This window comes from Schistocerca americana, chromosome 3 (genome assembly GCF_021461395.2).
Source record: "Schistocerca americana isolate TAMUIC-IGC-003095 chromosome 3, iqSchAmer2.1, whole genome shotgun sequence".
Lineage (NCBI taxonomy): Eukaryota > Metazoa > Arthropoda > Insecta > Orthoptera > Acrididae > Schistocerca > Schistocerca americana.
The window spans coordinates 884437331-884450065 of record NC_060121.1 but is presented as its reverse complement, the minus strand read 5'-3'; the positions used below and the strand labels follow the sequence as shown (position 1 = coordinate 884450065).

Here is a 12735-nt window from a genome sequence, read left to right as displayed (position 1 = left end):
TCTGACAGAATTACAATGTTATCGGTGAGCCTCAACGTTTTTATTTCTTCTCCATGGACTTTAATACCTACTCCGAATGTTTCTCTTGTTTCCTTTACTGCTTGCTCAATATACAGATTGAATAACATCGGGGACAAGCTACAACCCTGTCTCACTCCATTCCCAACCGCTGCTTCCTTTTCATGCCCCTCGACTCTTATAACTGCCTTCTGGTTTCTGTACAAATGGTAAATTGTCTTTCACTCCCTGTATTTTACCCCTGCCACCTTTAGAATTTGAAAGAGAGTATTCCAGTCAACATTGTCAAAAGCTTTCTCTTAAGTCTACAAATGCTAGAAATGTAGGTTTGCCTTCCCTTAATCTATTTTCTAAGATAAGTCGTAGTGTCAGTATTGCCTCACATGTTCCAACATTTCTGCGGAATCCAAACTGATCTTCGCCGAGGTCGGCTTCTACCAGTTTTTCCATTCGTCTGTAAAGAATTCGCGTTAGTATTTTGCAGCTGTGACTTATTAAACCGATAGTTCGGTAATTTTCACATCTGTCAACACCTGCTTTCTTTGGGATTGGAATTATTATATTCTTCTTGAAGTCTGAGGGTATTTCACCTGTCTCATACATCTTGCTCACCAGATGGTAGAGTTTCGTCAGGACTGGGTCTCCCAAGGCTGTCAGTAGTTCCAATGGAATGTTGTCTACTCCCGGGGCCTTGTTTCGACTCAGGTCTTTCACTGCTCTGTCAAACTCTTCACGCAGTATCGTATCTCCCATTTCATCTTCATCTACATCCTCTTCCATTTCCATAATATTGTCCTCAAGAACATCGCCCCTGTATAGACCCTCTATATACTCCTTCCACCTTTCTGCTTTCCCTTCTTTGCTTAGAACTGGGTTTCCATCTGAGCTCTTGATATTCATACAAGTGGCTCTCTTTTCTCCAAAGGTCTCTCTAATTTTCCTGTAGGCAGTATCTACCTTACCCCTATTAAGATAAGTCTCTACATCCTTACATTTGTCCTCTAGCCATCCCTGCTTAGCCATTTTGCACTTCTTGTCGATCTCATTTTTGAGACATTTGTATTCCTTTTTGCCTGCTTCATTTACTGCTTTTTTATATTTTCTCCTTTCAACAATTAAATTCAATATTTCTTCTGTTACCCAAGGATTTCTATTAGCCCTCGTCTTTTTACCTACTTGATCTTCTGCTGCCTTCACTACTTCATCCTTCAGAGCTACCCATTCTTCTTCTACTGTATTTCTTTCCCCTGTTCTTGTCAATCCTTCCCTAATGCTCTCCCTGAAGCTCTCTACAACCTCTGGTTCTTTCAGTTTATCCAGGTCCCATCTCTTAAATTTCCCACCTTTTTGCAGTTTCTTCAGTTTTAATTCACAGTTCATAACCAATAGATTGTGGTCAGAGTCCACATCTGCCCCTCGAAATGTCTTACTATTTAAAACCTGGTTCCTAAATCTCTGTCTTACCATTATATAATCCATCTGAAACCTGTCAGTATCTCCAGGCATCTTCCATGTATACAACCTTCTTTTATGATTCTTGAACCAAGTGTTAGCTATGATTAAGTTATGCTCTGTGCAAAATTCTACCAGACGGCTTCCTTTTTCATTTCTCTCCCCCAATCCATATTCACCTATGTTTCCTTCTCTCCCTTTTCCTACTCTCGAATTCCAGTCACCCATGACTATTAAATTTTCATCTCCCTTCACTACCTGAATAATTTCTTTTATCTCATCACACATTTCATCAATTTCTTCATCGTCTGCAGAGCTAGTTGGCATATAAACTTGTACTACCGTAGTAGGCATGGGTTTCGTGTCTATCTTGGCCACAATAATGCGTTCACTATGCTGCTGGTAGTAGCTTACCCGCACTCCCATTTTTTTATTCATTATTAAACCTACTCCTGCATTACCCCTATTTGATTTTGTATTTATAACCCTGTATTCACCTGACCAAAAGTCTTGTTCCTCCTGCCACCGAACTTCACTAATTCCCACTATATCTAACTTCAACCTATCCATTTCCCTTTTTAGATTTTCTAACCTACCTGCCTGATTAAGGGATCTGACATTCCACGCTCCGATCCGTAGAACACCAGTTTTCTTTCTCTTGATAACGACGTCCTCCTGAGTAGTCCCCGCCTGGAGATCCGAATGGGGGACTATTTTACCTCCAGAATGTTTTACCCAAGAGGACACCATCATCATTTAACCATACAGTAAAGCTGCATGCCCTCGGGAAAAATTACGGCTGTAGTTTCCCCTTGGTTTCAGCCGTTCGCAGTACCAGCACAGCAAGTCTGTTTTGGTTAGAGTTGCAAGGCCAGATCAGTCAATCATCCAGACTGTTGCCCCTGCAACTACTGAAAAGGCTGCTGCCCCTCTTCAGGAACCACATGTTTGTCTGGCCTCTCAACAATACCCCTCCGTTGTGGTTGCACCTACGGTACGGCCACCTGTATCGCTGAGGCACGCAAGCCTCCCCACCAACGGCAAGGTCCATGGTTCATGGGGGTATTTCGTTCTAACTGTACGAACCAATGTGCACATCTACCCCCCTCATTTCGTTCTTTTCAACTCCATACAGTCATCACACGATTTTTGAGAGCATCATCAGTGAAATTGTGTTTCTGTTGCGTGTTATGAAAATGCAATAGTGGAATTTAGACCAACGTTATGCCATCAACTTTTGTGCTAAACATGGGGAAATTTCTGAGGTGGAGCAATACATAAAATAAGAGAAAGGCAACCACTCACCTATAGTGGATTGATTCGTGGCCACGGGAGGGTGCATTTGGGAGTGTGTGGTTGTGTGTGTGAAAGCATATGCTAAAAAAAAAGCTAGTGCTCGAAAGGCAGTGTGAATGCAGTTTTCTGTAATGCATCGACATATTGTACGTGACTGGTTGCCTTTTCCTTAGTTTACGAATTGTGAAAATGTATACCTGCTGAAGGGAAGGGAAAGTTTCTATGAATTGAGGGATAGGGGAAACATAAAAAGTAGTAAGAAACAACAGCAGGCTGACAGACATGATACAGATTCAAGACTATTACAAACAGTGATATTTCTTTAACAGATATGGCAAAAATTAAACTTATATACACATGCGAATAAAGTTTCTCAACTGTGCACAAAACAAACTTGCAAATTATAGAAGATAGACCACTGGTCATTAATAATTTTTTGAACTAGTTGTGAATAGCAGCACAGTGGTCATCACTCAAGTTCATTAAAAATGATGAAGTTAAATGTTTGGCAAGTCAAGGAAATTATGGAAGATACCACATAACCAAAAACAACAAGGTGCACATATGACAATTGCCACACTTACTCCTAACAATAAGAAAACCCACTTCTATGGGAATAAGATTGCACATAAACAAACACATGAAGCAAAGTATGTGACTTGTATTCTGCAGCAAAAGAAACATCTTTATATGTCGTAAACGTAGAACAGAAACAGTGGTTCTCCAATTACCGTCAGTTTAACAAATATTTTATTGACAGGAGTGCACATTTAATTACAAATGCCATAGTACAAAGAAGAAGTGCCATAAAAGTTGAAGTGATGTTGGAACTCTTGACCACACCTCTGTAACTCATTTCATAGCACTCAACTTTTAAGATGGGACAAGTCTCATACAATTTAGTTTGGTACAATCTTTATCAATTACCTGTAGTTCTGTAGGAGACTGCTTAAAACCTAGCCAAATACAATAATAACTTTTTTTTAACCATTTCCTCCTAATAAGTAACACTGACACCACACACACACACACACACACACAGACACACACACACACACACACACACACACACACACACACACACACACAGCATGGCTACATTGTGTCAGCTGCATTCTGTATGAACATAAACCATAAGCGTACACAACACTGAGCTTAATACTAACATTTAAATCTTTATTACAATTAAAAATCAGAAAACTCCCAGCTCAGATAAAAGGAGATTGTGATGTGATAGGAAATGTGAACAGCATTAGTTAGTATGATGACAACACACAATAAAAGCCAAGAAAAAAGTAACACTTCTGGAAGGATGCCAAATATCTCGGAATACACTGAGAAGAAATTTATGGATGAAATAAGGTACATATTCAGGCAATTTATGTAGTCCCAAATCCTTTATTTGAAGGAAGTACAGGTACTTGATAAAAAAGACAATGAGGCAAACTGGAATTGAACCACAATACAAAAGTAACATATGACACCTAATACACTGTTTCTAAATGAATGGCAAAAAGTATAGCTAGTTTTCTCAAAATTTTTTGCTTTTTATTTAATGCCCTTTGAAGACATGGTTACCGGAGATAGACCAATAGCCCATTATATCCTGGTGATGGAAAGAAATGTATTTTTTTTTCCTTTTTCTTAAAAAGGAAAAAAAGATCTTGGCATTCAATTTAACTGTCACAAGCACAATGCGAAAATTAAAATTTGGTTGCTGTAGCAGGAAATATGCACAAGTCTTCTCCAACACATTCATACATCCACTGCATAATTTTTCACAGTTTCCCACAAACAAGGGGAGTTCTTTAACTTAACACATTTGACTAGAAATACTGTGAATATTTGACATATGTATGTGTTCAACTGAAGTGCAGTTTGTTTCTGTGTTTTTCATGTAATTCAATCTGAGTTGTGTGGCTTGAAAGCACTGCAACAGTGAAAAGAAGCAAGGTGACTGTTGTTAGTAACGTGGTGCATTTGCTAGAGAAATCAGTGAAGAAACTTAACAATTAAATATTGACAATGTATGGGCATAATGTGTCACTTCATGATACTGTGAAAGAGAGGAACAGGTTTTCCACTGTGGTAACAAATATCTGCAAGATGCACCATGAAGTGGCTGTGGTAGAATACATTTTCAAAGCATCTGAATTTCTTCCTATTCAGTATGTTACATTTATGTGGAGTAACTGCAAATATTATGAAGCAACACTGATTGTTCACTGTTCAATCTAGTGGACCTGTTAAACTTCTACAAGATGCTTGTCTTTTGTTATTGTATACCTTGACTCATTCCACATCTTTGAAGGTGCTCCCACTGCATGGGATCTACAGAGCACGACAAATGAACAGTTAATCAAGAGCAAGTGAAGGTACAAAAGACAGCAGAGACACTGAATGAAGGATGGAGGGATACCAAATCACAAAACCATGCATTGAAATCACACACTGGAATGCAAAAGCAATAAACAATGATCTGTGAAAAAGAGTGTAAATGGTTAACACAGACCACTGACAATTCATAGTAATTATATATAGTGACAAAGTGTAGTACCAAATACGAGATGAGGAAATGGCTGTAAAAAAAAGGAAGCCAAATACAATCAAAAGGCAAGGCTGTGGAAATTAGGAACTACAGTAATAATGACTGAGAGAAAATATTATAATGAAGAGGAGATGTAAGGACAGGAGTTGGTTGAAGTTTAGTTTGCATGCTGTAAAAAGTTCAGCTGAAGGATAAACAACTTCGAACAAATTTCAGAAATGGAACCACCATTCAACACACTTCCAAAGTTCAGCAGAAACTTACTCAAGGAACGGCGAGACAGCTTCTCGAGAGACTCACTCGGCTGTATGTGGCTCCGTCGTATGCCTTCAGAGGAAAGCAAAATGGCAAGCAAATCATGTGGTGGATCCTGCAGCAACTGATGAAGTGTTTCAAGAGCACCATTAATGACATTATGGTCTGTGTGGTTTGTGTAATGCAGGCAAAGTTCATACACCTGAAGGCAAAATACCATAAATAAATTACATTTCAAGTACAATAAAGATTACTGAGTACAATTACTTTGCAGTTGTACCACAATACATTCATATCATTCTGCACAAAAAACAATTCATAAAATATCTTTTGAGGTGAGTCAATTAAAATAATTTATTATATTCTCTTCACATAATGTTTTATTGGAAGTTTAAAAACATATATGAGTCTTCAAGAGAATCACATTGCTCTTCCTGTGCTTAGGAAATGGTTACATGTTTTTAGTTGGCATTCAGATAAAATATGTTAACATAACCAACTACAAATAAAATGGATTTTAAAAAATCACTTAAAACAAATAAAAAATAAACTCTAAGTCTTTTGTGCAGACTACACAGCTAAAAGATTATGGTGAACAAACTTTCAAACTTGTAACAGTAATATACATCTCAGTAGTAATTTACATAAACAATACAGTCAGGATCCATAAAGTATAGTGACGAGTTGCACATTACTGATTTGAAGAAGCCTAATTTTTGTCCGGTGGTGTTATTTTGACAGTGCTTATCACACTCCTGCTTACTGTCCACATTTTAAGTCCTAGATGCCTACATTAATCAAGCCGCCACAAGTCATTACCCTTGATAAAATTTAGACAGCACTTCGTTTGGATGATACATAAAGGGTCATCTATCTGCATTTGTCGAATTAAACAAACCTATTCCCTATGATCCATGGACCCTGCCAAAGTAGGGTGGCTTGCATAGCCCTGAAATACAGACAAAGCTGTGGTTCCTCAATAGAGGCAGCAGCAAGCCAAAAATTGCTATGTCGGGACTGAGATAGTCATTTTTTTTTTTCGAGAGTATACAACTCTATTATATGGCTTAATGATGTTATCCTCTTTTGTAAAATATTCCTGAGGAAAAATATTGCCCCATTAGGATCTCCCAGCAGGGACTACTCAGGATGATACCATCAGGAGAAACAAAACTGGCATTTTACTGGTCAGAGTGTAGAATGTTAGATCCCATAAACAGGTGATGTGATGCGTGTTGCACCGTGGTCTTCAGTCCAAAGACTGGTTTGATACAGCTCTCCATGCTATTTCATCCTGTGCAAGCCTCTTCATCTCCAAGTAACTATTGCAACCTATACACATCTGAATCTGCTTAGTGTATTCATCTCTTGGTCTCCCTCTACAATTTTTACACCCCACACTTCCCTCTGATACCAAACTGGTGATCCCTTGATGTCTCAGAATGTGTCCTATCAACTGATCCCTTCTTTTGGTCAAGCTGAGCCACAAATTTCTTGTTGCCCCAATTCTGTTCAGTACCTCCTCATTAGTTACATGACCAACTCATCTAATCTTCAACATTCTTCTGCAGTACCACATTTAGAAAGCATCTATTCTATTTTTGTCTAAATTGTTTATCGTCCATGTTTCACTTCCATACATGGCAACACTCTATACAAACACCTTCATAAAATGACTTTGTAAGACTTAAATATACATTCGCTGTTCATCTTCAGAAATAATTTTCTAGCCATTGCCATCCTACATTTTATACCCTCTTTTACTTCGGCCATCAACAGTTATTTTGCTACCCAAATAGCAAAACTCAAGTACTACATTAAGTGTCTTGTTTCTTATCTAATTCCCTCAACATTCCCTGATTTAATTTGACTACATCCCGTTATCCTTATTTTGTTTTTGTTGATGTTCATCTTACATTTTTCTTTCAAGACACTGACCATTCTGTTCAAGTGCTCTTCCAAGTCTTTCGCTGTCTCTGGCAGAACTACGTCATCGGCAAATCAAGGTTTTTATTTCTTCTCCCCGAACTTTAATTCCTACTCCAAATTTTTCTGTGGTATCCTTTACTCAGGGTGTATACGCGGACAAGGAAAAAAAAAAGCCTAGATTTTTCCTGGAACTCCCGGTTAAAAATACATTTCCTCCCGGGTGAAAATACACTTCTGCCATGTTAAGTGACAGTATACTTTCCCTCGGAACTGTAAAACTTATCCTCTTATAGGATATCGTTTTATACAGCAGCGTAGAATTTCCCGGCACTTTAGAAAACGATATTCAGGGGGAAAAAAACACGTTTTGGAAAGATCTTTGACATGCAGCAACATATACACTGCATATTTTCGTATTACGATAGTATAAATTTTAATTCCACCAACAGGAAAAGTTAATGGTTTAAATTAATATACATAGTGTTGCTACAAGAAAAGCAAAGCTTTCGCATATAATATTTGTCTCTAAGATTAATAAGCTACAAGAGAAGCTAAGCTTTCACATATAATGTTTATCTGTTTAGTGCATGTTACACTTTAAGATACATCACACAAATACGCCAGCAAAATTTTTAATACTGACATAAATCTCTAATCTTCTGGGCTCGAAAGTCTTCTAAATGGCTTGTCATCAAAGAGTTGACTTTTAAAAGAGACCAAACACTGTGATTTAAGAAATTCATTGTACATTCTCGCACATAGTTCATCTTGCGTAAAAGGAAATTTACTTTCAAAATAACACTTTCCGAACAACAATTGGCAACATTTTCCTGTGATCTATTAGAAATAGATTCATTTTAGCAGTTGCCAGAGAGCACACCAAGAGGCGTCACCGCACTTGCACAGCTATGGTGACGTAGGAAGCCTGTATGTTTGTACACGTAAAACATTAAGAGATCTTACATTACGTCATAAAAGAAACAAGACATCAGAGGATACTCCAAGAGCATCGGAATTTCGTGAATCATACTATAATTCATAGATCGCCTTAAAGTGCACATTCATATGTCCAGATTCCCAATGACGTAGGCCTCGACCAGATATGAAGCAGTTCAGTGTGATTTCCGGGACGTGCATTTTCTTGGAGTACCAGTATTGTATCATATCATGTTTGGCTCTTTATAATGGCATAATGCCATATGTGCTAGAAGATGAAAACACGTCCCTGAAATGCAGCGAACAGTTGAAACTAGCCAATAGTGTGGAATAAATTGACTGCCTCAGAAGGAAAGCTTAATAAAAGCCAAATTTATTTATCAAACCGGCAAAAATAACTTCTTCATTGTTCTGCAAAGCGATTAATGCTTGACTATTAGAAAGTTGGAAATAAAATAAAATCTAAAACTAGTAACATAATTTAACCTTCCGTAATTATGTGAAAGTATTGTAATTCACTTGATAGCTCCCAGCCACAGAAGTCCGTCTGGTTTTCATTTGACGTGAGAGCAGTAAACAAAGGGGAAACAGAAAAATCACTAAATGTAAAAATCGGTCACATGGAGACTACACCCTCCTCCTCCTCCTCCTCCTCCTCCTCCTCCTCCTCCTCCTCCTCCTCTCCCCCCCCCCCCCCCCTCCCCAATAACTCAGACTGCTCTGCATATCAGAACATCAAAAATTAAAAAACGACTTTTCAAAAATAAGCTCATTTTGTAGCGCATATCTTTCTGAAGAGTCTGATACATGAAACATATATCTTCGAAGAAATGTAAGACACGTTATTTGGTCTTAAGTGCGCAGTGCAGTGCCACGCATCCTTTTAAAAAAAAAAAAAAAAAAAAAAAAAAAACCTCGCAATTAATACTGGATAGGATTATGTGTAACCAGGAGGACAAGAACTCTTCAGAAAAACTTGACTCTCTATTGTCTATTAGCTAATCTTGCTCTTCTGTGTGACATAAAATTAAACATAGGACACCTAAACCAGTAAAGACAAGAGACAGGCAAGACAGTACACATTTCTTCAAGCCTTAGGTCCTAGCGATTTCTCTCTCTAATCTTGATACAGCTTTACATGGCGTGCTTTCCTCTCTGCAAAGTTCATCAAATGTTTTGCTACATGAGAAATAGAAATGTCGTTGTCTAATACTGAAAAAGCTGTTAATACAAATAGTACCCAAGACTGGTGTGATTTCTCGATCTGATTACGTCATTTTGTCACTGTGTGCTGGAGAAAACAAAATAGGCCTCGCTAATGTTGCAGCAATTGTAACACACACCATATATGCGAGACTGTTTTGGCAATAACGATCATTTTTATAATACATCAGATTATAATTCACAAAGTACCAATACGAAATACCTATTTGGCCTACTACAAGCAAAAAGCTTTACGTTAGGAAATAGTTTCACATTTCATTCATATGCTCCAGTTTCTCACACACGAGACCGAAAAGTAGTAGAACGAAATTTTTGTATAAATTTAGAATCCTCATATTCTTCCATAACTTGTGTGATGTCCCCGTTTCTTCTCCTTCCTTGTTCTAACAAACAGTCTAGTCATCACTAATTGTGTAACTTTTCCTACCACTGTCAAAACTCATTCTCCGGTTAACTTCACTAATCCTGCCACAATAACCGGTTTAGTTATCCCGTGATTATTCTCCAGTTGGCACTATTACGTGTTCGTACAATGCGTTTTCCGCGCTACTACCAGAATGGAACTTAAGCAGCTGCTAGCTGGGGACTACAACTGAGCTTTTCTAGTGTAGCGATCTGGCCAGAAAAATTTCTGTCAAAATTTCACTTTCTTGGATATACCGAGAAGATAATACGTATTCCTCCTTACCTACTAGTCATTTAATTCCACTCTGGTAGTTTGAATCTATGGATTTTGCTAATGATTATAACAATGCTGAACATTCGCAAACCGAATCAACCACATAAACAAGCAGCAGTTGGCATTCACCGGTTCAGCTTTATTCCACTCAGCTCGTATAGCCCCACCCCGTTTTGTCTGCAGGAAAGTTTATTTCTAGATGTGACAAGGATTCCCCTGGCAGAGACACCACATACACTATGCTCGAATTCAAAAACCAACTTATAATTCATTCAGAAATCAACTTAGAACGTGTTCAAAAATCAGCAGGGGTGCGTTTCAAAATCATATGAATAATCAATAGACTGACGTGTGCTAGATGCTAGGTGCTTTGTGAAACAAGGTTTTTTCCTCAAGAATATGAATTTGCCCCCTCCCCCCAAAATTGCCACCCGGTTCAGATACCAGGGTTTGCCCCCACTCCCCACTAGATCCGGGCCTGCTGCACACGTGTGAATCTGCCAGCTTGGGCGCGCCAGTAAAATTTTTCCGGGTACCATGTGGCTGGTTGCTGCTACTGCTGCATACACAACTAACAGTCACATTTCTGTACCCACAAGCGGGAGGAGGTACTGCTCATACGCAATTCAACTGCGCGTGTGCATGAGCCCACTCGCAACTGATTAAATGAGTCTAATGTAAACAGTTGTGACATCACGCTCATCAAAGGCAATTTGTTGTTATGAAGCACTGCATAGTCTTCCAAAAGCCTTTGACACATTTTGCTATTGGCAGACGCTTGTACGAGCACTGTGTTATTTTATATGGCTCATTTCCTTTGCAATTTAAGTTTTATTTTTGTTTTTTTCTCTTGTTCATGTTTCAATGCTGCAGTATTATTCTGCAGTAGTGGGATACAGTAATATCCTTCGTTAGAGTAACAGTTCTTACCAGTCAAAATCACAAAAATTTAACTGAAAACTAAAACAATGAAAATTTCCCGGAATTCTAAAAAATTCCTGGGTTTTTCCCGGTTTTCTCCCAGATGAAAAAATTCCCGGGTTTTTCTGGTTCTCCCAGTTGTCCCAGGTCATATACACCCTGTTTACTGCTTGTTCAACATACAGGCTGAATAATATCAGGAATAGGCTACAATCCTGTCTCACACCCTTCTCAACCACTGCTTCCCTTTCATACCCTTCGACTCTTGTAACTGCCGTCTGGTTTCCATAAATAGCCATTCGCTCTCTAAAGTTTACCCCTGTTTCCTTCAGAATTTCAAAGAGAGTGTTCCAGTCAACATTGTCAAAAGCTTTCTCTAAGTCTACAAATGAAGGTTTGTCTTTCCTTGACCTATCTTCTAAGATAAGTCTGTAGGTTGAGTATTGCCTTGCATGTTCCTACATTTCTCCGGAATCCAAACTGATCTTCCCCAGGGTCAGCTTCCACCAATTTTTCCATTCTTCTGTAAAGAATTCATGTTAGTATCTTGCAACCATGGTTTATTAAACTGATAGTTCAGTAATTTTCACATCTGTCAGCAACTACTTTTTTGGAATTGGAATTATTACATTCTTCTTCCCCCCCCCATGAACCATGGACCTTGCCGTTGGTGGGGCGGCTTGCGTGCCTCAGCGATACAGATAGCCGTACCGTAGGTGCAACCACAACGGAGGGGTATCTGTTGAGAGGCCAGACAAACGTGTGGTTCCTGAAGAGGGGCAGCAGCCTTTTCAGTAGTTGCAGGGGCAACAGTCTGGATGATTGACTGATCTGGCCTTGTAACAATAACCAAAACGGCCTTGCTGTGCTGGTACTGCGAACGGCTGAAAGCAAGGGGAAACTACAGCCGTAATTTTTCCCGAGGGCATGCAGCTTTACTGTATGATTACATGATGATGGCGTCCTCTTGGGTAAAATATTCCGGAGGTAAAATAGTCCCCCATTCGGATCTCCGGGCGGGGACTACTCAAGAGGATGTCGTTATCAGGAGAAAGAAAACTGGCGTTCTACGGATCGGAGCGTGGAATGTCAGATCCCTTAATCGGGCAGGTAGGTTAGAAAATTTGAAAAGGGAAATGGATAGGTTGAAGTTAGATATAGTGGGAATTAGTGAAGTTCGGTGGCAGGAGGAACAAGACTTCTGGTCAGGTGACTACAGGGTTATAAACACAAAATCAAATAGGGGTAATGCAGGAGTAGGTTTAATAATGAATAGGAAAATAGGAATGCGGGTAAGCTACTACAAACACCATAGTGAACGCATTATTGTGGCCAAGATAGATACGAAGCCCACGCCTACTACAGTAGTACAAGTTTATATGCCAACTAGCTCTGCAGATGACGAAGAAATTGAAGAAATGTATGATGAAATAAAAGAAATTATTCAGATTGTGAAGGGAGACGAAAATTTAATAAT

At 38.9% G+C, this 12735-nt stretch overlaps 1 protein-coding gene across 1 annotated transcript in view; it reads right to left on the bottom strand.

Moving 5' to 3' along the window:
* The window catches only part of LOC124605364 (huntingtin), a 511164-nt gene that overhangs the window by 426253 nt on the left and 72176 nt on the right, over nucleotides 1-12735 (bottom strand). Inside the window, exon 7 of the mRNA XM_047136992.1 lies at nucleotides 5579-5771. Coding sequence (XP_046992948.1) covers nucleotides 5579-5771 — 193 coding nt within the window. The remainder of the gene's footprint in view (nucleotides 1-5578; nucleotides 5772-12735) is intronic.